General features: G+C 37.0%; 1 protein-coding gene and 1 pseudogene across 1 annotated transcript in view; both read right to left on the reverse strand.

Annotated features, from left to right (window-relative positions):
- Positions 1-27,960, reverse strand: part of LOC150009148 (S-adenosyl-L-methionine-dependent tRNA 4-demethylwyosine synthase TYW1) — a 162,292-nt gene that overhangs the window by 37,043 nt on the left and 97,289 nt on the right. The window contains exon 13 of the mRNA XM_090276914.1: positions 24,354-24,489. Within this exon, the coding sequence (XP_090133040.1) occupies positions 24,354-24,489 (136 nt within the window). The remainder of the gene's footprint in view (positions 1-24,353; positions 24,490-27,960) is intronic.
- LOC150009149 (U1 spliceosomal RNA) lies at positions 8,338-8,476 on the reverse strand (annotated as a pseudogene).

The following is a 27,960-nucleotide window of genomic DNA, read 5'->3' on the forward strand; positions in this document are numbered from 1 at the left end:
GTGTCTCTGGAGAACTTGCTCAATGAAATGGTTTCAAAGACTTTATTTAAAGTCTGTTTAAAATTAGTTAAAGCAGTTCCTAAATTCTGTAGAAGAAGAAAGTGTTAGACTTCCATTAGATTATATTAAAACAAAAACTGGGTACAGCACAGATGGGACATCTGGCCAAGATGGAGGCCTAGACAGGCATGCTGTATCTCACTCCACAACTAAGAAGGAATACAACTGCCTCAAAACTAGAGACAACCAGAAGTTCCAGAAAATCAAGCTGCATGGAAATCCAATCAACAAAGATATAAAGGAGAAATACTCATCCAGACAGGTAGGAGGGACGGATTCGGGGTGGAGAGGACATGGTGTGGTGGTGGCAGCAGCAGTAGTGAAAATGGCAGGCCAGAGGAAAGCACAGTCACACATTTTAAAAAGTCAGGAGGGACACCTGGGGAGTGTACCCAGCTCCTCATCAGACCGAGCAGCTCACAGTCCCAGCACTGGGAAAAAACAAGCCTCATTGCTTCTGAATGCGCAGACCAATGGGGGTTGGAGCGGATGAGGAAACTGCCGGTTTCTCAGCAGAGTCCACTTGTTTAAAGGGCCCCCACAGTCCTAGAATGTCCGCAGACCCACTCACTCTGGAACGACAGCTAGGGCAACAGCTAGAGAGGTGCCAGTCATATACAGAAGCGGGAGAAGTGCCTGGAAATGGGGCAAATGCTGAGCAAGTGGCACTGTTCCTCTCTGACCCCTCCCCCACATACAGCTTCACAACATGGTGAAACAGGTCAGCTTGTACTGACGAATAACTAAGGCTCCGCCCCTTAAAACATAACAAGTGTGACAGTTCTACCCAAGACATAGAGACAAACAAACGCAGGAGCCTGTCAAGAAGAGGAGACAGAGAAGTATGGCCCAAAAAGGGGAACGTACCAAGGTTCCAGTGGGAGAACCGAGCGACGAGTAGATAGTCAACCTCACATATGAGAAGAAAGCCAACCTCACAGATGAGGAGATAGCCAACTTAACAGACGCAGAGTTCAAAACACTGGTGATAACGATGCTCACAGGCTTGACAGATATGCTTAAGTACAGCAAATGCATAAGGGAAGAAGTGAAGGCTATGCTAAATGAAACAAAGGAAAATCCACACAAAACAAGTGGTGAGGGGAAGGAAACCAGGTTCAAATCAATGATTTGGAACATAAGGAAGAAAAAAACAGTCAACCAGTACAGAATGAGGAAACAAGAATTTAAAAAAATGAGAAGAGGAACCTCTGGGACAACTATAAATGTGCCAACATCCAAAGCATAGGTGTGCCAGAAGGAGAAGAGAAAGAGTAAGATATTGAAAGCTTATGTGAAAAAATAATGAAGGAAAACTCCCCAAATTTGGCAAAGGAAATAGACATACAAGTCCAGAAAGCACAGAGAGTCCCAAACAAGCTAGACCCATAAAGGACCACACCAAGACACATCATGATTAAAATTCCAAAGGTTCAAGATAAAGAGAGAATCTTAAAAGCAGCAAGAGAAGAGCAGAGAGTTACCTACAAAGGGGTGCCTATAAGACTATCAGCTGACTTCTCAAAAGAAACTTTGCAGGCAAGAAGGGGCTGGCAAGAAGTATTCAAGGTGATGAAAAGCAAGGACTTACAATTAAGATTACTCTATCCAGCAAAGCTATCATTTAGAATGAAAGGGCAAAGGAAGTGCTTCCCAGATAAGGTAAAGCTAAAGAAATTCATTATCACCAAGCCATTATTATATGAAATGTCAAAGGGACTTAAGAAAAAGAAGATCAAAATTATGAACATTAAAATGACAACAAATTCACAACTATCAACAACTGAATCTAAAAAAGAAAAACAAAATCCAACTAAGCAAACCAGAACAGGAACAGAATCATAGGTATGGGGATCATTTGGAGGATTATCAGCAGGGGTGGGGGGTGGAGAAATGGGAAAATGGTGCAGGGATTAAGAAGCATAATCAGTTGGTACAAAATAGGCAGGGGGATGTTAAGAATAGTATAGGAAAGGGTTAAGCCAAAGAACTTATATGCAGACCCATGGACATGAGCTAAGGGGGGTGGGATTGCTGGAGGGAAGGGGGGTACTGGGAGGAGGGGAGCAAAGGGGAAAAAATTGGGACTACTGTAACAACATAACCAATAAAATATATTTTTTTAAAAAAACTGGGTACAGATGTTGCTTGAAAGGTGAGAGCTAGAATTTCCTTTGCAAAAAAAAAAAAAATACAAAACAAAACTTAACACTGTTATTTTATCCATTCTGTTAAAAAGAAAAAAATGTAGTACAAACTGAATTATAATAATTTTATTTGAATAAAACTCTTTTTTTTTTTCTTTCTAGTTTTGGGATTTAGTTGGTAATTTTAATTTGCATGGGTTCTAGCCCTGGCTGCTGTGGCTCAGTGGATTGAACATTGGTCTGCAAGCCAAGTGTTGCTGGTTCAATTCCCAGTCAGGGCACATTACTCGGTTGCACGTCAGGTCCCCAGTTGGGGGCGCGAGTGAGAGGCAACCACACATTAATGTTTCTCTCTGTCTCTTTCTCCTTTCCCCTCTCTAAAAAATAAATAAATAAACAAAAAACAACAAACAAATAAATAAATTATTTTAAAAAATAATAATTTGCATGAGTTCTAGATTGGTTATTTTTGCAGGATTTTCTGAAAGTGGCATATTATCTAGCAAAGATAGGATGCAACACTATGAAATATAAAAATGAGAATGATGGTATTTAACAGTATAGCCACTTGCTGTTCAGGCTACAGTATGATTTGTAAAATGTTGCAATGGGGTTTGTAAAAAATGTCAAGAAGCTGGCATAATTTCATGTATTTTCTGTTTGAGACTCTAGGATCTTTCCCCAGTAGTGGACACAACACAATAATATAGGGGAGTAGGGGAGAGGTATCTAAAAGTAACATTACATTAAATGTGCAGCTGGGCTATGTGGCCAGAGATGTGGAAATCACCCTCTAAAATTTAGACTGGATTAAATTTGGGTTTTAACTTATTTTTGTTTCTTAGAAGGAGGCAACAGATGGGCTGAAAATACATGTAGTGAAAACTAAGGTCAAAATTTCAAAGGTAACTACATTGGTAAATACAAAAAACAGTATTATTCTATTTTTGGTTTGTAACTCCTCTTTTTGTTTTCTATGTGATTTAAAAGACATATAGATAGACTTCCGGCCAAGATGGACGTGTAGACAGACATGCTGCATCTCCCTCCACAACTAAGAAGGACTACAACTACCTCAAAACTGGAAACAACCAGAAGTTCCAAAGAAAATCGAAGTGCATGGAAGTCCAGCAAACAAAGATATAAAGAAGAAATACTCATTCAGACAGGTAGAAGGGGCAGAGCCAGGGCAGAGAGGACGCGGTGTGGTGGTGGCAGTGGCAGCAGGCCAGCAGAAAGCGAAGTCACATGTTTTAAAAAGTCAGGAGGGACACCTGGGGAGTGTTCCCAGCTCCTCACCAGACCTCGCAGCTCTTGGTCCCAGCACCAGGGAAAATCAAGCCGCATTGCTTCTGACTGTGCAAAGCAGTAGGGGCTGGGGCGGAGGCAGAAACTGCCGGTCTCTCAGCAGAGTCAGCTTGTTTAAAGGGCCCCCACAGTCCTAGAACGTCTGCAGACCCACCCACTCTGGGAACAACGGCCAGGACAGCAGCTAGAGAGGCGCACGTCTGGTGTGGAAGTGGGAGGGGTGCCTGGAAAAGGGGCGAGTGCTGGGCAGGCAGCATTGTTCCCTCTCAGATACCTCCCCTGCATACAGCGCCACAACGTGGTGAAACAGGTCGCCCTGTACTGACGAATCCCCAAGGCTCCGCCCCTTACAATGTAACAGGAGCGACAGTTCTACCTGGGATGTGGAGGCAAACAAACACAGGAGCCTGTCAGAATGAGGAGACAGAAGTATGGTCCAAAAGGGGGAATGCATCAAGGTTCCAGTGGGAGAACTAAGCAACGAGGAAATAGCCAACCTAACAGATGAGGAACTAGACAACCTAACAGATGCAGAATTCAAAACCCTGGTGATAAAGATGCTCACAGGCTTGACAGATATGCTTGAGTATGGCAAATGCATAAGAGAAGAACTGAAGGCTATGCTAAGTGAAACAAAGGAAAATCCACACAAAACCAATGGTGAAGGGAAGGAAACTGGGGTTCAAATCAATGACTTGGAACATAAGGAAGAAAAAAACAGTCAACAAGTGCAGAATAAGGAAGCAAGAACTGAAAAAAAATGAGGAAAACTTCCCAAATTTTGTGAAGGAGATGGACATACAGGTCTGGGAAGGACGGAGGGTCCCAGGCAAGCTGGACCCAGAGGGACCACAACAGGACACATCATGATTAAGATGCCAAAGGTGAAAGATAAAGACAGAGTCCTGTGGGCACCAAGAGAGAGGCAGAGAGTTGCCTACAGGGGGGTACCTATAGGACTATCAGCTGATTTCTCAGGGGACACTTTTCAGGCAGGAAGGGACTGGCAAGCAGTATTCAATGTGACGAGAGGTAACCTGCAACCAGGATTACTCTATCCAGCAAGGCTATCATTTGGAATGGACGGGCAGATGAAGTGTTTCCCAGACAAGGTAAAGCTAAAGGAGTTCATCATCACCAAGCCATTATTATATGAAATGTCAAAGGGACTTACTAAGAAAAAGAAGATCAAAACTATCAACAACTGAATCTAAAAAAGAACAACAAAATCCAACTAAGCAAACCAGAATAGGAACAGAATCATAGGCATAGGGATCATTTGGAGGGTTATCAACTGGGAGGCGGGAGGGGGAGAAATGGGGAAATGGTGCAGGGATTAAGAATCATAATCAGTTGGTACAAAATAGACAGGGGGAAGTTAAAAATAATATACGAAAGGGTGAAGCCAAAGAACTTATATGCATGACCCATGGACATGAACTAAGGGCGTTGGGATTGCTGGAGGGAAGGAGGATACTGGGCAGAAGGGAGCAAAAGGGGAAAAAAATGTAACTACTGTAACAACATAATCAATAAAATATACTTTAAAAAAAAAGACATATAGATAAAGCATTATTTATAAATCTATGTCAATGTGCATGCACTGTATATAATGTAATCTGTGAAATTAACAACATAAAGGGTAGAGACAGACTTGTACAAAAACAGAGGTTTTGCATGTTACTGAAGTTTACCTATTATCAATCCAAACTATACTGTTATAAATTTAAAATCTGGTTCTAATCTCCATGAATACCATTAATGACTAAAAAAATATACAAAAAGAAAAAGAAAAGAAAGAGAGAATCAAAACAGTACACTGGAAAGAAAACACCAAAGAAATCAGTTCTGAAGAATTGAGAAACAAAAAAGATATAAGACATAAAGAAAACAGACAAAAAAATAGTACAAGTTTTTCCTTATCAATAGTCACTTTAAATACAGGGTGGTCAAAAGTAGATTTATAGTTGTGAGTCCACAAAACACAGTTATTCTTATATTATTATTTATTAATTACTGTATTATTTATATGGTAATTAATACAACTGTAAACCCAGTTTGACCCACCTTGTATAAACTGATTTAACTCACTAATTAAAAGAGACAGGTAGAATGGATTTTAAAAATTCACCAACTCTATGCTGTCTGCAAGAGACTCACTTTAGATCCCAACGATACAACAGGTTGAAAGTAAAAGGATTTAAAAATTATACTCCCTGTAAGTAGTAACCAAAACAGAGATGAGGTGGCTATAATAATATCAAATAAAACAGACTTTGAGTAAAAAAAAAATTTGTCACAAGAGACAAGGAAAGTGCTTATGTATTGATAAAATGGTTAATTTACCAAGAAGCTATAACAATTATAAACATATATGTACCAAATAACAATCACATACAAGGGATCCTCAGTAAGATTAATAGCCATTACTCATCAGGAGCATTGCCAACCAGGAAACCCCAAATGAGCCTTTTGGTGTCTAGAATTTTTATTGGAACTTCATTCCATACTGCCCACATGGGTAAACTTTAGTTTCCAGACCCTCCTGGATGTCTTCACTGGTGAATTCTGCCAAATATTCCAAGAAGAATACTCTCAAACTCTTTCCAAAAATAGAAGAGGAAACATTTCTCAACTCTTTCTCTGATGTCAACATTATCTTCAAACCAAACCAGACTAAGATATCACAATAAAACAGGCAATATCCTTTATGAATATAGATGCAGAAATCCTCAACCAAATACTATCAAATTAAGTCCAATAATGTATTAAAGTATTGCACATCATAAATAAGTGGGATTTATTGCACAGTAAAAAAAAAATCACATATTGCATGAATTCACTCATATGAAATATCTGCAATAGTTACAGCAATAGAAATAGAGAGCAGACTAAGGGTTGTCAGGGACAGGGTAGGGAGAATGGGGAGCAACTACTTAATGGATACAGGATATTATTAAGGAGTTATGAAAATGTTTAGAAACTAGGTAGAGATGGTGACTGAACAAAATTATGAATGTATATGCCAGTGAATTGTTTACTTTAAAATGGTTAACATTATGTTATTTGAATTTCACCTCAATAACAAATTTCAAAATCCCTGTCAAAATTCAAGCTGCCCATTTTGCAGAAAAAACAAGCTAATTCTTGAGATGAATATAAAAAGATAAACCTAAAGAGCGGAAATAATTTTGAAAAAGAACAAATTTGATTAGTACAGCCACTAGTAAGTTTTGAAATCAACAGATGAATGTTTAAAAAAAGATGCGGTACATATACACATATACACAGTGTAATATTATTCAACAACAAGAAGAAAATTTTGCCATTTATGACAACATGAATAAACATGGACATTGAGGGCATTATGATGAGGTAAGTCAAAGACAGATACTTGTATGGTATCACTTATGTGTGAAAAATCTACAAAGGCCAGACTTATAGAAACAGAGTGGAATGGTAATAACTAGGGGTGGGGTGGAAGTGCGAGGATGTTGGTTAAAGGACATAAACTTGCAATTATAGATAAATAAGTACTAGAGATCTAATACACAGCATTGTGGTTATAGTTAACAATACTGTGTTCAAAGTTGCTAAGAGACTAGATCTTAAATGTTCTCACCATGAAAAAGAAATTATAATTATTTGATGTGATGGAAATGTTAACTAACACTACAGTGGTAATCATATTGCAATATATAAATGGATCAAGTCAACATGTTGTACATCTTAAACTTGCACAATATTACATGTCAATTATCAGTTATATCTCAATAAAAATATAGGGATAGGGATGAACAAAAATTCCAGATGTTACTCATATAAAAAATAATAGAAGAGATAACTTATTGAAAAGTATGATTGATAATAAAAACATGCATATATACCATTATCAGGAATGAAAAAGGAACAGATCCTGTAGATAGTACAGAAGTGTTAAAAGAATATTATGAGCAATTATAGAAAACATTTTGAAAATTTAAATGAAATGTATAAAGTTCTAGGAAAATACAACTTAATGAAATTGGTAAAAGAAATAGAATATCTAAATGGTCCTATACTTATTAATGAAGTACAATCTAATATTTAAGTCTTCCAAAGAATAGAAAAAAAGGAACCATTCCTTTTACTCATTTTATAGCGCCTGCATAATGCTGATGCCAAAGCTTGCAAGGTCATTAAAAGAAAATTACACTTTGGAATCTCTCAGAAACAGAGATGAAAACATCTTTTAAAATATAATATACAAAGGAATACCATAACATAAATAGATAATACATAATGAATAAGTTGGGTGTATTTCAGAAACAGAGTATGGTTTGGTACTTGAAAATCAAAAATCAATGTATTTCAATTACCACACTAGCAGAAAAAAAACTATCATATAGTCTCAAGAGATTCAGGAAAAAAACTGAAAGAAGGTCAACAGCCATTCAAAATAAAAAGTCACAGAAAACTAAGAATAAAAGGATACTTCCTCAGTCTGATGAAAAATATGAAAAATCAATGGCATAATTCATACTTAATTGTGAAATATTGAAAACTTTCCTAATTTTGAGAAAACAGACAAGAAAAGGTCAGCTCTCACAAGTTATTTTCAACATCTTACCAGATGTCAAAGCCAGTGCTTTAACATGAGAAAAAGAAATGAAAGACATTACAGAATTCAAAAAAACCTACAGATAAAATACTGTCATTTTAGAAATGTTGGTAGGTACAGTGAATATACAAAAAAATCAACTTTATTTCTACATATCTGTAGTAATTAGAAAATGAAAAATTTTAAATATCATTTGCCAATTGATCCAACATTTTCTTTTTCCAGGGGAGAGCGAAAACGCAGTCCCCCACTACCACAAATTATGCAGTCGAGTCTCCCACGTTTGGGGAAATCGCAGAGGTCAGCACATCTGGAGTGTACTGGATAAGCCTTGCCCTGGGAAAACCACCTCGGTGATTTTATACATCTGGGAATAAAACTTTAAAAATACATGCATGATCTCTACAGAGAATACTATAAAAATAATTTTAACAGCCTAAAGAATACATAAACATAGAAGGATACATATTGTTTATAAATTTATACATCAATATTGTAATGCTGGGGTTGGCAAACTAATGGCCTACAGGCTAAACATGACCCACTGCCTACTGTTACATGGCTTTCAGCTAAGAATGGTCTCATGGACAATTACAATCAACTTGATGATAGAGAACAGTAACTATGGAACCCAATTAATCAAAATACTACACACAAACACACACACAGCTAATATATTTCAATGCATTCTTCTCTTTAGTTGACCTGTATGTTTAAGAAAAGACAAGAGTGTACAGATCATTATTATATCATATTTTGAAATTTGTAAATACCAGTTTGTGAAATTGTGTTTTTCTCTTGTTATATCATTATCTACACAATGTCCTTCATTTCATCTCTTGGCTTGCAAAGCCTAAAATATCTGATAGCCTCTCACACAAAGATTTAATCTCTCCCCAAACTGAATACAGATTCAATGTATGTAACCTCAATTGAAAGCGTAGGGTGTTTTTGAATTTTCAATTGACAAGATGATGCTAAAATCTAAATGGAAATGCTAAAGGCTGAGAACAGCCAAATCAATCTCAAGGGAGAATAAAGTTAAAGGACTTGACTCCTAGATATCAAGACTGAATAAAGCTACAATAATTAAGACAGAGTGGTACTCGCAGTGTTGTAAGTAGAGTAGTGGAATAAAATAGGGCCTAAAACAGTCCCAAACATGTATGGATACCTGATTTATGACAAAGTTGGCACACTGTAGAATAAAATAGAAAATATGTTATTTAAATAAACAGTGCTAGATCAAATGGATACTCATGTGTGGGGGAAACATTCACACTTTAATAAAATTTTTATAATGCAATACAGAATTGCATGTGGAAGTAAAACAACAAAATGTTTACAAAATAACATGAAAATCAAGACTTTCTTAACCAGTTTAAAATACACTCAATAGGAAGACTAAGAAACTTTACTACATTAAAATTAGCAACTTCTCTTTATCAAAAGATATGAGACTAGACAAGACATAGAGTTTAAAAAAAAGAAGACATTTAATCACATCTAGAATATATAAAGAATTCCTACAAACCAATGAGAAAAAGATAATGCAAAATAAAATTTGACAGAAGCCATGAACATTCTTGTATGGTCTAGAGTACGAAAGGTTTTTATGATTTGATAATAGAGAACACTAACTTTGAAGCAATTACCCCTCTAGTAACAGGGTATCCATATGACCAAAAAACAGAAATGCAAATTAAATCCATAAGAAAATATTACTTCATTCACAACCACCACAAAGAATGACAAAAAACAGGTAGAGGCAAGGATGCAAAACAACTGGAACACACGCTGTTAGGAGTGTAAATTCATATATTGCTTTAGCAATTGTTTGGCATTATCTGCTGAAGGTGAACGAATGCACACCAAATGACCCAGCAATTCCATTCCTAGATATATAGCCAACATACATAAGCAAATATGTACAACAAGACATATAAAGGAATATTAGTAGGATTATTCATAATAGCCCCAAACCAGAAAAATGTGAATATTCATCAAGAGTAAAATAAATAAATTGTGGCATATTCATATAATAAAATATAGCAATAAAAATAAATGAACTATATCTGTACATAACATCATGGATGAATCTAAAAACAAATATAAATCAAAATTATATATTCACAAAAGAATATATACTGTCAAGTTCAAAAACAGGGAAAACTACCTTATGGTGTTAGAAGTAGAAACAGTGGTTATTTTTAGACAGGAAAGAGGCTAATGATCAGGAGGAGACATGAGTGATGCAGGAGAGTGCTCATCATATTCTATTTCTTGAGTCTGTTGCTGGATACACAGCTGTGTTCATTTTGTAATAATTCACCAAGCTGTTCATTTAAGCTCTGTGCACTTTTCTATATATGTGATATACTCCAATAACAAATCCTATTAAAAATTTTAAAAACTACATGCAAAGTGTTGGGAGGCAGCACTCAAATTTTAAAAGTCCTTCTGTATTATACAGACAAGTTTTCATGGATAAAATGATATTATTTGCTATGTAACTTGAAATATTCCAATGTCTCCCTACACCAAAATAAAGTTTAAAAAATTATTAAAATAAATGTAGAATGCTGACAGTTGTCAAAGCTAAGATCATGGTTAAACAGAAATTTATGAAATTATCATTTCTTTTCTTGGGTGTTTTAAAAATCCATAATAGAAAGGTAAAAAATATACAGTTATGAGGTAAATTCTGTTGCTTCCAATTAGACAGCTTTCAGTGCTACATACTCTGGATAATGTTAGTATATCCCAGGACTACAGCTCTTAATTTCAATGATTTATCTTGACAGTTGCAACTGAAGATGAACTGGAGTTGAGGCTATGTCAAAACAAGAAAAAATGGTCTCCTAAAATATGGTACTGAGTTACTAGTAATCAAAGAAATGCACATTGAAGTATTAATGAGGTACTGCTTTGGCTTATCAAATTGGCACAGATTTTTTTGTAATAGCAATATCCAGTGCTGCCTAGAGTCTAGCAAGACACACATACCAATTCACTGATGGTGAAAACATATACAGTTTGGAAAGTAATATGGTAATGTGATTAAAGGATCTAAAAAGTATTCAAATCTGTTGATCTAATAATTGCATTTCTAAAGTTAGCCTTCGGAAATGATTAAAATTGTGAACAAATACTGATGAATAAGAATGTTCATTCCAGCTTTATTTATAGTAAGAAGATATTATAAGATCTCAAGGTGTTCAATCCCCATAATGGCTACATGATTTATGATATAACTATTGAACTGACACTGAAGATGACATTTCAGAGTAGTGGTTGTACATCCTAACACAGCAGAGAAATATACTCCTAACAAAAGGAGATCTCAATGAAGATGTGATTCTCAAAAAGGGGTTGGGAAGGGGAAGTGGGATGTGTTTTGTTTGTTCGTTTGTTTGTTTTCTTGTTTCTATAAAGAATAACTATTTTGGAAGAATGTTTAATGATAAGAGATAATGTTTATGTAATAGTGTTAAATTTTTAAAAGCTAAAAACGAAATTGTACATGCACCACAGTATTAATGACATAAGTATATATACACAGAAAAAAAAGCTTGTAAGGAACTACAATAAACAGTGTGGGATCAGAAAACATGTATACACAAATGTACACACACATTTTTAAAATTGTACTGACTGTTGAGATTGGATCAGGTTAACAGTCACTTGACATGCCTGATCTCACCTATTCATTATAGCAGATGCCTTCAAGTTTTCCTGCTCAAAGATCAGATATTTGGTAACGAAGGTGGAAAAATATTTGCCTTAGGTACAGCAAAGCCTCAGAAGATCATGCATATCAGCAAGAATATGAAACAGTGTGGCCAGGATTTGAAGAGTCTTCTACCACCATAAGTTACTTCCAATAGCAAAAAAAAAAAAAAAAAAAAAAAAAGGCTTGACATCCTCTGGGAACGTGGTCAGTACACAGGAAGATGTTGCCTGTGTGAAGGAGTAGGAGAAAGGTGAACCCACACATATTATTTTACACAAATATAAGCACATATATAAATAAATACACACACAACTGTATAGTATAATGTACCTAATGGACATATGGTCAAAGAGATACTTTAAGTTCATCTCTTGAGAAACCACAAGAAGAGGAAGCTGAGAAGTGCAACCTGCACAGACAAAACAGGCTAGGAGCACAGGCAGCTAACAGGGTAAGTAGAGAGTGTAAGTAAACATTCTACAACAGAAAAACAATCCCCACTAAAGGATAAAAAAGCAGCAGTATTCACACTTCAAAAAAGCAATGGAGTAGTATAGAGCAGTGCTTCACAATCCTTTGGAGGTTGAGCGGTTGGAAGAGGTGGCTTTACTGGCAAGAGCCATATGGAACGGGACAGTTTGCACAGTGTAAAAACAACCTGTGCCCTGAGGACCACTCACACAGAAATTTACAACATGGGAATGCAAGGAAAAGGAACGAAGTGAGAATAATTTTTTTAAAGATGATTAATAAAGGAGACAGGATATAAAGAGATAGAAAAACATTAAATGGAAGAGAATAAATACATGGTAGGGTTTCTAGAGGAAAAGAGATTTGACTACAAAATCACAGGGCCACTCTCTCCTTTCCATGTGGGAGAAGATTACTAGAGAAGTCTAAGGCCACCATCACAGGGTGAAAGGGAGAGGAGCCTGGCTACAGAAGATAATCACCCAAAACTGAAAGCAACCAGGATGTCCTTCATCAGGTGAATAGATAATCTGTGTTCTACCCATACAAATAACATTAGTGATAAATAGAAATGAGCTACCAAGCCATGAAAAGACATGGAACCTTAAATACATACATGGGGGGACCCCCCAAAACCCTGGAATTTGTTTATTAAAAATTGGGTCTTTATTCTTACATGTTTAAACTTCAGTCACCTTCAAAGTACTCTCCATTAGATGTAATACACCTCTCCAGACATGTCCACTGCTCAGAAGTTTGTGAACTCATCAATTTTATGCCTTTTAGGGCTCCTGATGTTTTTTGTCTCAGCTCTTCCACAGCAGCAAAATGTTTCCCTTTGAAGCCTTTTTTCATCCAGGGCAACAAAAAAAAGTCACTTGAGGCAAGATCAGGTGAAAAGGGAGGGTAGAGCATGGGGGTCATGCCACTTTTGGTAAAAAAAAAAACAAAACTGAACACTCAACACATTGTGGGCGTGTGGGCTTGTAAATAACCCATCATGAAATGGGCAAATGTGTTGAAAGAGAAGTAAAAAAAAAAAATCACTGAAGTCAAACGCAGTGTCTCCCAACAACGCCAGCTGGTACACTGATGGGTTCCTAAAACACTCACCTAGCAGCAAAAGCCTCAACTACAAGGGGCCTTCCCTCCAGAAGATAATTCTGGTCTTTGGTGGGGGCGGAGGGGGGGTGTCCCCCCTCACATATGTAAGTGAAAAAAAATAAAAACAATCTGAAAAGGCTACATATTATATGATTCCAAAGATATGACATGCTGGAAAATGCAAAAACTATATAAAGAATAAAAAGATCAGTATTTACCAGGGATTTGGATGGAGATGTGGGGCCTTGAACAGGTGATGCACAGGGGATTTTTTTAAGGCAGTGAAACTGCTTTATATGATACTATAATAGTGGCTACACTATGCATTAATCAAAACCAGAGAATGTTAAAGCACAGTAAGAATCTTAATATATACAAACTTGAGCTCTGTGGTCCTCCCAAAAACCCATAACCATGGTCAAATCATGAGTAAAACATCAGACAAATCCCAGTCTAGGGACATTCTACAAAATACCTGATGAGTAGTCCTCAAAACTGTCACAGCATCAAAAACAAGGAAAGGTGGGAAAAAGAAGTTTACCAAAATGAGACTACTAAATGTAATATGGGCCCTGGAAAGGATTGTGGAACGGAAAAAGGAAATCTGAATGAAGTGTGAGTTTAATGTATCCATATTGCTTTATTAATTATAACAACTATACCACAGAAATGTAGGATGTTAATAACAGAGAAAAATGGGCAGGTGGGAGGTGCATGGGAACTCTGTACTGTCTTTGCAGTTTTTCTATAAACCTAAAACAGGACTTCGGTCAAGATGGAGGACTAGACAGACACGCTGCATCTCCCTCCACAACTAAGAAGGAATAAAACTACCTCAGAACTAGAGACAACCAGAAGTTCCAGAAAATCGAGCTGTATGGAAGTCCAGCAAACAAAGATATAAAGAAGAAATACTCATCCAGACAGGTAGGAGGGCCGGAGCCTGGGCAGAGAGGTGGTGGCAGCAGCAGCAGTGGCAGCAGCGGGCTGGTGGAAAGTGCAGTCACATGTGTTAAAAAAGTCGGGAGGGACACCTGGGGAGTGCTACCAGCACCAGACCAGACTGTACAATTGCGATTACTTTAACAACATAATCAATAAAAAATACTGAAAAAAATAAAATAAAGTAAAAAAAAACATGCTTGACTGTTTATAATAAACACATGGAAATAACTATCAATCAGGAAATGGTTAAATAAGTGAGGAGATATCCACAAAATAAGGTGCAGCTACTTCAAGGAAGGAGGTAAAATTGTTTGTTTTCAAACAGAAAAAAGGTACACAATATACTGACAAACAAAAACAGCATCCTGTACAGTACAGGCATAAGTAGGTCTACAGTTGTGAGCCTGCATAACAGTTTATTCTTATAGTTATTAATGATTGTATTATTGCCATATAAACAACTATAAACCTACTTTTGCCTATGCCATATGTAAAGTGAATCAAATTTATTTTTTTTAAATTCAAGTACGGTTTACATAAACTAAACATGTCAATGAAGATAACTCCTAAAGTAAATAGAGATTCATCTTTCTGGGAAGTGACATTTAAGGAGAGAAGGGATAGGGGCTCAAACAGGGAAGTTTTGGTTTTATACTTCTGTACTTCATATGAAAATACATTTGACAAAATAATTCTTTTCTTAAAATGACAGATTAGAAAACAACCCATACTTTGATACTTGTAAAAATATATATACATAATTACATACATACAAATACACACATAAGATTAAAAGAACATACACGCAGCATGTACTGCTTTGATAATTAGGGAAGAACCCAAGAAACAGAAGACAAACATCATCTAGCAACTATGAAAAGTGTTAATTAAAAGTAAAAATGAATTCTTCTGATGAAGTGTCTGGAAAATAGCAGTGGTAAGGAGAGCAAGGATAGGAGGGTGCAGGCCTGAGAAGACAGTTGAGTGGAACCACAGCACCAGTCTGAACTGGCCTTGTCCTCAAGGAGACACTAGTTGTTTCTCAGAGATAACAGGACAAGGCCACAAATCAGGCAGTGGGACAGTCAGACATGTGCACTAGAGAAATAATTCATCTCAGAATAACATTTCAATGTCACCGGGTGGAAATCCACCCTGGACTACATACTACACACCACCCCCCAAATTCACACACGTGACACATGAAACACCATGATCCCCTAAGCCCTCACTATGCTGAAATAACTTAACTCTAGAGAATGTACAGTAACTTCCCTGCTTCTTCCTTTAAATGTACTCTAAACCCACGTGGGGGAGACAGTTTGAGTCCTGCCTCCTCTCTCCAAGCCTGTGGACTTCACAATAAAAGCTTTTCCTCTTCTCAGAAACCGAGGCCATAGTTTGGCTGCTATGTACTTTGGGCAGTGAGCCCTCGCTTGTTATCAAGTGTCTCTCATTTAGACTTCAAGGTGCCAGTAAAACAACTGGTGAGTGTATCTAGGAAGCACACGTAGTTAGAAAACAGGAAACAGAGTCCAGGAGGGGAAACAGGGCAGAGCTAGGGGCAGAGGAAGGGGAAAGAAGAATGTGCTCAAGCAATATCATAAAGCCAAGAATGAAACCTGAGGACTAAAGCCTGGGAAACACCTCCACTGAGAGGGTGGACGAAAAAGCTTGAAGGAGGAGGAGAAGAACAAAAATTAGATGAGTGAAATATTCTGAGAAACCAAGTAGAAAGTGGTGGCAAGTAAGGTTAAGCAGTACTGAGTCCAAGAGGGTCAACTAGGGAGTAGCTACAGATACATCAGTTAACAAGCAAAGCCCCAGTAGTTTCCAAACGTTCTAATGGTGAGTCTAAGCCACCATTTGCAAACTTTTTCTGTGAAGAGCTAGATGGTAAATGTTTCAGACTTTGAGACCGAAATGGTCTCCACTCCGCCAGACTAGCGGCAAAGCGGCCACAGACAATATGTGAACGAAGCATAGCTGTGTTCCAGCAAAACTTTATTATAAAAACAGGTGCAAACCAGATTTGAGCCAAGGGCTGTAGTCTCCCAACCCCACAGCAGTCTCTACTATTCCTCCTGGGAAATAACTGCTTTCAGATTCTGCCACTGGACACACTAATCCCTTCTTAATCACCAGTTTCCCATTTGTAAAATTCTACCACTTGTATATATTTTCCTTAACTCTGAACATACAGGGATCTTGAATCACTGCCTTTGGAGATGTTAGAAAAAAGAGATGCCTCGGTATTAATGAGAAAAAAAGGATAGAAAATAAAGAGCTGTGAAGGTTTTGGGATTATAGTCATGAGTAAAAATTTAAAGGATGGAGCAAACCCAGGAGTTAAAAATGCAGGAAATACTAATTCCTCTAAATTCTGGTATGATCTGGAGTAAAGATTCCAAAGGGGAAACTACAGGTAGCAGACTCTTTGTGTTAAGGAGTACATTTTAAAATATGATAACTATAGGGAAGTTTTTCCCCAGGCTTTTAATTTCAAGCATCAGTTTCTCTGGGTTTCTTGAACCACAGTGGAACCTAAAAGTCAACAATTTAGTCATGGGTCAGATAGGAAAAAATACAAAGCAAAGGCTTTATTTACTATGCACAAACACAGAACAAAACAAATTTGCAATTATCATGTAATTACTGTAGGTGAGTGTGAAAATGTTATTGCAAGCAAGGAACAGTACCTGTTACTAATTAAAGATTTGTAAGAGGTTATTAATATTCTCTGTACTCAATATGATTTTCTCTGTCCTTTTGTTTAGAAGGACTTTCACAGATTCACCATAATTCCCAACTTCAATCTAAATTTTCTTTAAGTGCTAAATTTTTCAAATTTGACTTTTTCTACTACATGGATTTTTAGAATATAATCTTTACTTCTGGTAAAGAAACCACTGTATTGAAAGTGCAACTTCAATAAATGGACCATCTAAAAAGATGAGCAGGAGGTGGTTTTGTGGACTGTACTAATCTGCTTCTGTCGTAGAGCTTATTAGGAGTTAAGTTCTGGAAAATAATGTGGACTTCAGGCTTCCTCCCACCCTGTCTTCAGTCCCTACAACCTACTACCCCTAGAAACCGACACCCAGGAGTCCAAAAATAACCACTGCCTTTCCCCTGGGAAAAACAGGGAAGATGCACTTGAACTGGGCTCGAAATATACAAACGGACCTACAGCTGAAGCATCATTCTCCAGTGTCTTCAGCGTCTACCAGATATGTTCAAAATACATAAAATCAAGATATAATAATTTTCCATCATAAGCCAGGAACAGGAAAAATTAAAAATGTTCTTTATAGTTATATAAAATGAAGGCTTCCTTCAGTTACTGAACTCAGGGTCTCCCATCTTGAGGTGCATTTCACGAGTTAGGAGGAAGGTGACTGATACATCCTCTTCAGATTTTTAATACAGACAGAGGGTTTTTTTTGTTGTTGTTGTTCTTGTTGTTTTGTGGGAGGATGTTTTATTTTAACAACCTCCAAATCTAGAAGATATCTGATTAGAAGAAAAAAAACCTAAAAGTTGTGGAGATAAAGCTAATAAACTTCAAAGGTTACTCAAATTCTATTTACATGATTTTCAACATTTCTAACTTGTCAAAGGTAAAACGCCTTTCACCCACCATGTGCCTGGATGAAGTGACAGTGCAAATGACTGAGTATAAACAGTACTTACTTCAATCCAGTATCTCAGACTATGAACGAGCTAATGGCATGATTCTTACACTCCTGTGACGGTGGCAAATGAACGTTTGCCACATATACTAACTTCTATGGGCCCATCAGATGAGCAAGTTAACTTCATGTTGCCATAAATCACATAGGACTCATAGTTTCCACAATCTCATTCCCCTAATGCACTAATAAGGGTCTTCAAATGTCAATTTGAGAAAGTGCTTCCTTCTTTCTGGTTTCAATAAGCAAAAGAAATTAGCTTCTGACCATTCTTTTTAATTTCCCTTTCTTCCAAACTCTTTTCATCAATCAAACACAATGATTCTCATTAAAAAGTTCAATTCTAATCTCCAAAATGGCAATACCTAAGCTAAAAATTTTTAAATAAGTCTCAAGATGAATGGCCTTGAATGATCCCATTTGGAAGAAATTAAAGAGGATGAAATCTATGAAGTGGCAGGCAAAAAGCTTTAGCGACTGGGACCGAAGACTTCCTTCATATCCATTTGTGGAAGTTGGTCTCAATCATTTTTAACCCCAAAGCACTTCTGATAAACAAAAATTTCCATTTAATGCTATTTGAAATTTCAAAGTAAACAACACTAAAAATTGAAAGTGATGGTTATTTTTTAAAATGTCTGTTCAAACCACCTGGGTCCCTTGGACTGTCCCTCCCCAACCCCCCGCCAGATGAAAATGTGTGCTGCATGCGCACTAGGAAAACAGCTCCATCTCTCAAATAAGCCTTGTTAAGTGACTGGAGTTCCAACTTGGTGTCCAGGACTATCAATCTATTTTTTTTAATCTTACTAAAAACACTGTTAAATGAGTGTAAAGAATATCATTTGTTTTAATAACACACACATCAGAATAACTAAAGAATCCCAAGGCAATGGTGAAACCATTACTCCAGAATCAAATCTCTCTTGCATCTTCCTTCTACTTACACATTCATGTTCAGACCTCCTCCACTTCAAATCAAGCAACTAATAACACCCCTCAAACCAACCCCAAAGGCCTCTGTCTCAGCTCCCTCCCAAGGCACCATTTGTTCTTTGTCCTTCTTACACACATTATTGCAATCTGCCTTCTATCTCCACCAGACCACTGAGATCACTTTGGTAATGAGCATCAATAACCTTCTATATGTTCCATATCTGGGTTCCCCCTCCCAATTCATTGATTTCTTCATTTATCTTGATTAGTTCCTTCTTCCCAATAGGCTTATTTTGCTGTTACCTGTCTAACATTTGAATTTAATGCTTAGTTCATTGATGGTAGATTGCTAGTCAACTTTTAATACCCATTCTTTCCTTCTTCCTTATAAGCAGAATGCCTGAACTATGTAGTGACAACAGTACTCCCAGCAAAAAGATTACATTTCCCAGCCTTCCTCAGCAGGATGTGACTAAGTTCTGGCCAACAGAGGTAAATGGAAGAGTTACAAAAATCATCTTAGAAGGAAGATGTGCCCTCTTGTACCCATTTGTACTGCCTCCTCAAAATGAAAGCTGGAATGCCAACACAATGGCTGGAGCTCCAGCAAACATTCCGAACTAGGAAGTAAACTTCAAAATGAAAGTTGTATGTTGAATGTCAGGAGAAAGATAGGAACTTAGGTCTCTGAGGACTCTGTGAAGCCAGTAAGTAGGAAAAAACTCACTCTTTCTCCTGTTTCTCCTTTACTCTCTCACTGCTATCACATTCACAGCACTTCTTCGCCCAGATATGTGGGAGCTTCTCCCACACCAAGCAATTATGTGACAACCAATGGACCCCTACAATTCAGCTGATCCACAAGACTGCCCCACCCCACTCTAGAGACCAATCGCAAGTCCAGGCTGTCACCTGTGCAGAAGCTGATCAGCTATAAATCAGTGGTTCTCAAAATCCCCACCTTGGCTTCAACTAATTTGCTAGGGTGCTTCACAGAACTCAGGAAAACAATTTACTTATTATCTACCAGTTTATTATAAGAAAAATATGCTAAAGATACAGATTAATATACAGATGGACACGATGTGTAGGGCAAGGTATGTGGGAAGGACTGAAGAGCTTCCATGCCCAATCCAAGCTGCCACTCTCCCAGCATCTCCCTATGTTCAGCAACCCAGAAACTCCGTGACCCCCATACCTTTGGGAGTTTTATGGAGGCTTCACCATGAGGGCATGATTGATCATTAACTTAATTTCCAGCCACTCTCCCCTCTCTAAAGAAGTGGGGGGGGGGCTGAAAATATCAAACTTCTAATTTTGGCTTGGTCTTTCTGGTGACCAGTCTCCATCCAAGAGCCACATAGGAGCCCACTCAGAGCCATTGCATTGAAACAAAGGATGGTCCTACTGCTCTTATCACTTAGGAATTTACAAGGGTCTTAGCTGCTGTGTCAGGAACCAGGGTCATAATATATATATATATATATATATATATATATATATATATATTAATATATATATATATATATATATTATCTCATACTGAGTAAGATGAAAGACTAAGCTGTCTACAACATGAAGGTCACAGAGAAATTTTAATGGCATAGAACTATGCTTATGACCCAACATTAACAAAAGTAGAAAGCATATAAAGTTGAATCATATCTAAAAATGCAGTCCCTAACACCCCCCACCCCAAAAGATTAAATAGAAGTACTTCAAAATGTTAACAGTGGTTGTCTCAAGATCCTTGAATTATAGGTAATTTCTTTTCTTGCTCCTTTATATTTCTCTCTACTTCCTCAAAGTTTCTACAATCAACATTAAATATTTTTATAATCAGAGATAAGAAGGTCTAATAGTAAATGTTTGTTTCTTAACGTGAAAATGTGGGCTACACAGATACATTGGTCTATTTAAACATTAGATACAGAGCTGTCTTGTTAATGTACAATAAGCCCTTCTTAACAATGGCAGTTACTCCAATAACGTCAGGTCAGAGCATGCCTCACATCTGTAGAAAGACGGCTAATGTTCAATTTTGATAACCAAGATTGTATAATTCAGGGAATTATTTCTGTCTTTTTTATTTTTAAAAATGAAGTTTCAAGAATATCAATGTTATTGCTTACATGCAAAAGGATTAATTACTTCAATGTCCTACTAGATCTTCAATTTGGCATAATAATGTGCCAACAGAAACACATCTAGTTACACTGCTGATAAAAGTCTATTGCCAAAGGTAGGCAGTGTTGTCTTGTATAAGATGGATTTCTCTTCTTTAAAAACAGAACTGTAATGACAAATAGCTGCCATGGAAGGAAATTGAAGTTAACACATTTTTTCTGTTGTTATCTAGAAGCAATTGCTTTTTAGCCCCACATACTCAAGTATCAATATATTTCTTACCTCTTATTTAAAAAGAAACATTTTGACAAAGGATAAAAATCTGGAAAAATAAACATATTTTCCAAGAGTAAAAAACAAAATATGCTACGTTCTTCTACTTTAGGGTACATTAGCTCGCAAATAAGCTGAAACTCTTGAAACAAATTAAAATTCTTTGTTTCTAAAGTTCAAGAAATTCCATCATTAAATGACTCCTTGCTCAAGTGTGATAAAAAACTAAACAAGTAACTTAACAGTATAGATGTTTATTTAAAATATCTGAAATAGCACTTTTATTTAAAAGTTCTTATTTAAATACTCAAATGATATCAAATTATATTAGTAGTATGTTTGACCACATCTAATATAGTTACAGCATACACGTATTATTTTTGAGTGTTAAAGGATACTCAAATATATCAATATCAAATATTCACATATTCAAAAAGAGCCCTGTCTGGTGTGGCTCAGTGGATTGAGCACCAGCCTGCAAACCAAAGGGTAACCAGTTCAATTCCCAGTCAGGGCATATGCCTGGGTTACAGGCCAGGTCCTGCGTTGGGGGCTTCCGAGAGGCAACCACACATGAATGTTTCTCTCCCTCTCTTTCCCCTTCTCGTCTCCTCTCACTAAAAATAAATAAAATCTTAATAAGTAAATAAATAAATGACATGGCTTGAGTTAATTTCAAGAAAACTTTTTACTTAAACAGCAACTTCTTGCCACAAGTCTTCCTTAAATGACAACATGAACAATACAAGAATGAGAAACATCTCTTTCTCTTTCCCTTCCCCTCTCTCTAAAAATAAATAAATAAAATCTTTTTAAAATGTTTAAAGAATGAGAAACATAAACTCTAATTGCCACAAAATGTTTAAAAAGTACTTGCCCTACTCTGCAGGCAGATAGGGGTTTTTTAATTTTTTAAAATATTTATTGATTTTAGAGAAAGAGGATGGAAGAGAAAGAGAGAAATACCAATGTGAGAAAGAAATATCAATTGGTTGCCTCCCATATGTGCCCTGACTGGGGATCGAACCCATAACCTAGGTATGTGCCCAGACTGGGAATCAAACCCCCAACCTTTTGGGTTATGGGACAATGCTCTAACTAACTGAACTACACAGGGCTGCCAGCAGATAGTTTAAATAGCCCAAATTACATGGACACGATAATTAATATTATATGTAATAAGCTCACAGATTAGAAAATACTGCAGAGCTTTCAATTACTGCATCACTATCAGCAAATCAACCCAAAGTACTTACAGTTGAAATGGACAGGCCAAGTCTCGTAACCTCAAGATAAGAATTCACTTTGTGGTAAATTTGGCCAAAAGAGACAAAGCAAGCTATTAAGCCACTCTGCTGATGCCCACTTCTCACATTCCACACTGCCTCAGAACGCAGTCAGGAAACAGTCTCAGATGTGCCTGATATTTCCTGCTCCCGCTGTTTATTCCCATCTAAATCCATTCCAAGTTTTATACCATGTATCTCCTACTTGCTGTCTCGGCGACAAGTGAAGAGAATATGGCTGAAGGTGAAGTCCAGAGACAAAGGGGTTTTTAGGAACCCGAGAAGCACTGAACCTACCAGCTTTATAAATAACCTACGACAGATCAGAAACCAAAGTAATCCCTATTTTACATCCTTATATAATGTTGGTATTAACTGCTAAAAGGGCATTGATTTAAATTCTCCAGCATAAAATTTTTTAAAAATTTAATCAGCTCTGGTGAGTTTCTACAAATTCATTCACTTAAAAAGAACATTTATCAAATACCATAAATGCACCATGCTAGACATCATGTGGAACTCAGACATGAGTAAGGAATCCAGCTGGGGAAATAAACTAGGATAAAACAGAAGAAATAAAGTGTTTTTATAGATGTAAAACTTAGGAAGGGAGAAAGGGGCAGCTAACTGCAACTGGAAAAGTCTTCAAGGTAGAGGTAGTAATGAAGCTGAGCCTGGAAGGTTGCATAGAATTCCTACAAGTCAAGAAATGGAAAGAAAGGACATTCTAGGCTCTGAAGAGGCACCAAAAGACTCAAGAGAAAGTGCTGGGCACATTTGCTGAAATGGCAACATGTGCGGGGTAGTCCGATGTTCCTGGGGAAGAGCGTGAACAGTGACTCTGGGAATGCACACGAGAGCCAGAGGTTAGAAATGCCAAACTGAATTCCTGGACAAAGGAGAGAAAGGTAGGTTTGCTGAGTCAGTGCCTCCCGGAACCAGCCGCACGCTACATCCCCTGGGTTGTTTAAAATGCAGATTTTCAAATCCAAGGAGAGATAGGAAATTATAATTTTTTAAGGTCCTGTACTGATTCTCATTTTCAGTCAGATTTGGGTACAGCGTGAAGAACTGAAGGACAGAACCAAAGAGAACAGGAACAAAGAAAGGGGAACCGGCTACAAGAGAAGAGAGGTAGAACTAACAGGAAATACCAACTACTGAGATGTGAGGTTAACAGAAAAAAAGAACCAGTAAGTTACTTTAGGTCTAAAAGAATAGGAACACAAAAGAAGGGCCAAATGTATGCAGGAAAAGACATTAATTTTGGACTTTCTGAGGTTGACTTCCTTATCAGGTAGGAAATTTGGTTCTAGAAATTCAGGAAAATTAACTTCATAGTTAAACATATACAATATGCCGATACCTCTTCTAGGGTTGTTTGAACTGCTACCCTCTCCCTAAATACATGAAGAACATCAATATAGTAATATATAATATATTAAGGACATCAATTACTAAAAATGCAAAATAATAGCATACTGTAATGGCTATATATATATATACACATCATGTATATGGCAGAGAGCTACAAACTTAAATAAAAGAACTCACCAATATTTATTAAACAATAAAAATTAAAGATTTAAATTTACTCTTACGTTTTTTAAACAAAAGGAAAAAACCCGTCTACTTCATTTTATTTTCTTTTAAAGATGTCATAATTCTTACTTTTGCTGCCAGTGCTTTTAAACTGTCAAGAAATCGCTGCCAGAAGTCCTTGAAGAGCGGGCGGTCAATCTTCTTCAGGCTATCTTTGGTGCTGGCATCCACACTGACATACAGCTGGGTAACCGGTTTGAGATTCCTAGGTAATTTAAAATTAAAAACAACCACAACAATAAAATAATAATATTATGCCTATTTCAGACTTTTCATGATATAAACTTACAATCTGTAACAAACGTGGTGATTAAACATTTCACTGTGTCTAGAGACTTCTACTTCTCCCAGAAGACTGAAACAACAGTTTTAATAATATGACAATGGAATGTCAGTTGATTATTTTTAAAGATGACTGGACACCATCCCTAGTAATTACTTGAAATTGGTTCCTCTTCAAACACAAGGTTTTAGTGGAAAATAAACAAAACAAGATCAAGTTTTAGGTCCGGCACCACCAGTCAAGCACAAATCATGGGGGGGGGGGGGGTGAGGCTGGGGGCAGGGGGCAGTGTCTCAGACCTAAATTTCCCCATAAATGCTGCCACTCAAAAATTACACAGCTGAAATCTCAAACCATGTGGGGTCTCTGCTGATGGGCCACCTCCCATCATCAGTTCACTGATGGAATGTTCTAAGGCACCAAGGAACAACCCAAAAAGCACAAGCCTTCTTTGAAGGGCGCTCATCCACACCGATGCCTCACCTACATCTCTGAGAGCAGAAGTGGGTTCAAAGCCAAGCCTGTGTGGGCAAACAATGGACTATTCAACAAGCTCTAGGCAATGCAGAGCGCCAGAACAGCAACCAAGCACTTACAAAGGACCACAACCCAGAAGAAAATGTATGTTGCAGACTTATTTTTCTTTGCTTCTTCATCAGTTTCCATGAATATCGCTCATCTTCCTCTTCTCTCAAATTCACTGTTCATTTCATAATGTCATTCTTATCTACTAGATTTCTTGCCAGTTTTAAGCCTAGATTGTACTTTTTCCAAAGCCTCTCTGTTCTCCCTTCAAATGGGTCTCATAATTCACTTCTCGTCAATACATTTAGACCTAGAAACAAGGAAATTCCCCCTTAATAATCCTCTAACCAAATCCTCCCACTATTAATTTTCAATAACTATTTCACAATTTTTATTTACCCCTAAAATGTTATTTATGAAACCTTTTGTTTCAAAGTCTATGCATTTTTAAGACTTGAGATATTAATTCGCATGCCATAAAATTCACCATCAAAATGGTTTACGTGCTTTTAATACCTATTAGTATCAGCCTTATCAGTCTTTGAGTGTAAGACCTTAAAGGACAGGAACCATATTTTTTCTTTTTATCCAGTCATACAGGCAGACACTGAAAGTTACTTTTTAGTTGATAGTGTTGACTTCAGCTGACAGAACTTTTAAGGGCATGTAGGCCAAACAAATTATTGTAATGATCTGGCTTAGTGACATAAGGGAAAATCATAAGGTCTAAACCTAGTTATTAAGTGGAGAAGCTCTGACCAAAGTTAAGAAAGAAGTGATTAAATATTGGCAGACTCTCATTGCTTTAATCCCTGTCCAATACTGAGACATAAAGGGAATCCTTACAAGTCCAGCAATGTGTCACTACTGACTGAAGAACATCAATTACAAAAAATACAAAACAGCACACCATAATGGCAGCATTCTGTCTCATTACTATTGTGCTGGGAGCCACTTTAACAAGAAATAAGCTATGATACCTTAACAGGACTTTATGTTTCACAAAAAATAAAAATAAAAAAGATTGTCTTAATGGATACTACTAGCTTTCATCATCTGATACTTACAGGACTTTGTCATAAAGCTGCTGGATGGAAAATGGGAACTGGCCTGACCTTTTCACTATGCCTCCACAACTACTTAATATTATGAACAGTACATTGCAAAGGCCATGGTTATTTTACAAACTTCCATCACTTGCAAAAAGGAAGCCCTGGACACTGACAGTACCAATAAGAAATTTTTGTCAATACTAAATGCCTGAGGTGCTATAACTAGGAGTCTACTGATCTCTTGCAGGAAGCAGAGAAAGAATGGAGAAGGGGGTACATTCCTGGGAATTAACAGCAGTAAAAGAACCTTGGAGAAGTTTTCTGAACTCAGGGATCTAATGTCCTCCTGGTATGGGCCTCTGTTTCCCAGGACAGGCAATTAGCTCCCAGCATGGTCATTTGTCTATCCTGTACAGAGAGAGCATCATTTTACTTTCCCCAAAGCAAGACAATGTTTTAGCCTTAAAATCATCACAATACTTCCTGTGCCTAAGAATCTCACATTGCTGCTGAGAATAAATGAAAAGGACTATACCATAAAGGAATAAACAATCTAAGCCAAATACTCAGTGAAAATGCCCAAAGAATTGTGATATGACCCTTCGTCCTGTTAATTTTAAATGAGTTAAGACTGATCATATATATAAATGCATTGTAATTGAACACAAAAATCACCCCTTTTTTCCCTTTCTATAAGGATGTAGGCCTACTAATCTCTAAAGAAAGGAAAAAAGGGAGAGGGATTTATGTTTGTAAGAAATCAAGTGGATTAAATAGTAAGTCTGATGATCCTATTGGACAAAAAAAAAAAAAAAAAAGTGGCCCAAACTTCCAATACTATTAGAACCAGAAACTCTAAGACAATTTGGGGCTGTCACACCAGGACAAATAATTTAGGAGGAAAAGAGAAGGAGAATGAAGGAGGAGGAGAAAATTATTTATCATTTACTGAGTACTCATCATGTACTGAGTGCTCTGTGCTATTTGACCTTTCTTGTTCAGTTCATTGAATCCTCATAATAAAACAAAGTAGTTGCTACTTATGCCCATTTCAGACATGATGAAACTGAGGTTCAAAGAGGTTAAGGAAGTTGTTCAATGATCCACAAAAAATACATGGATAATCTTTTTTTTCTTCTTCTCCCTCTCCCCCTCTTTCCCTCTCCAATGGATAATCTCATATTTAATAATCTCAACAATGAGATTCAAGCCTGTTCTCATAGCCCAGCAACAAAATGCCTCCATCAGAGGGTCAGCTCGCAGGCAGTGCAACCTGAGCCTTTGCCACAGAAACCCAAGATCAGCTTTTCAAGTCTTACAGCAGCACTCCTCTGTGTGCTCAGGACTGTCTGCATCAAAAGCAAATGGAAATGCAAGTTCTTGGGGCTCTCCCAAGACTGAATCAGCCTCCGGGGAAGGGGCCTTGAAAAGTGTATCATTATATTAGTTTCAAGAACTTCTTAACATTGATTAAAGCAGTTGAAAACACAAATAGATGGAAAGATATCCCATGTTCACAGGTCAGAAAAATTAGTATTATTAAAATGTCTGTAATACCCAAAGCCATCCATAGATTTAATGCAATCCCTATTTTGATTCCAGGGGTACTTTTTGCAGAAATAGAAAGAGCAATCTTAAAATTCTTATGGAACTATAAAAGATGCTGAATAGCCAAAGCAATCCTGAGAAAGAGCAAAGATGGAGGCATCATACTTCCTGATTTCAAACTATACTATAAAGCTATAGTATTAAAATATGCAATAGTAAGGTACTGTCATTTTTTAAAAAGCATATATGCCAATGGAACAGAATTGAA

The sequence above is a fragment of the Furipterus horrens genome, unplaced genomic scaffold (genome assembly GCF_987537825.1).
Source record: "Furipterus horrens unplaced genomic scaffold, mFurHor1.1.pri manual_scaffold_5, whole genome shotgun sequence".
NCBI lineage: Eukaryota > Metazoa > Chordata > Mammalia > Chiroptera > Furipteridae > Furipterus > Furipterus horrens.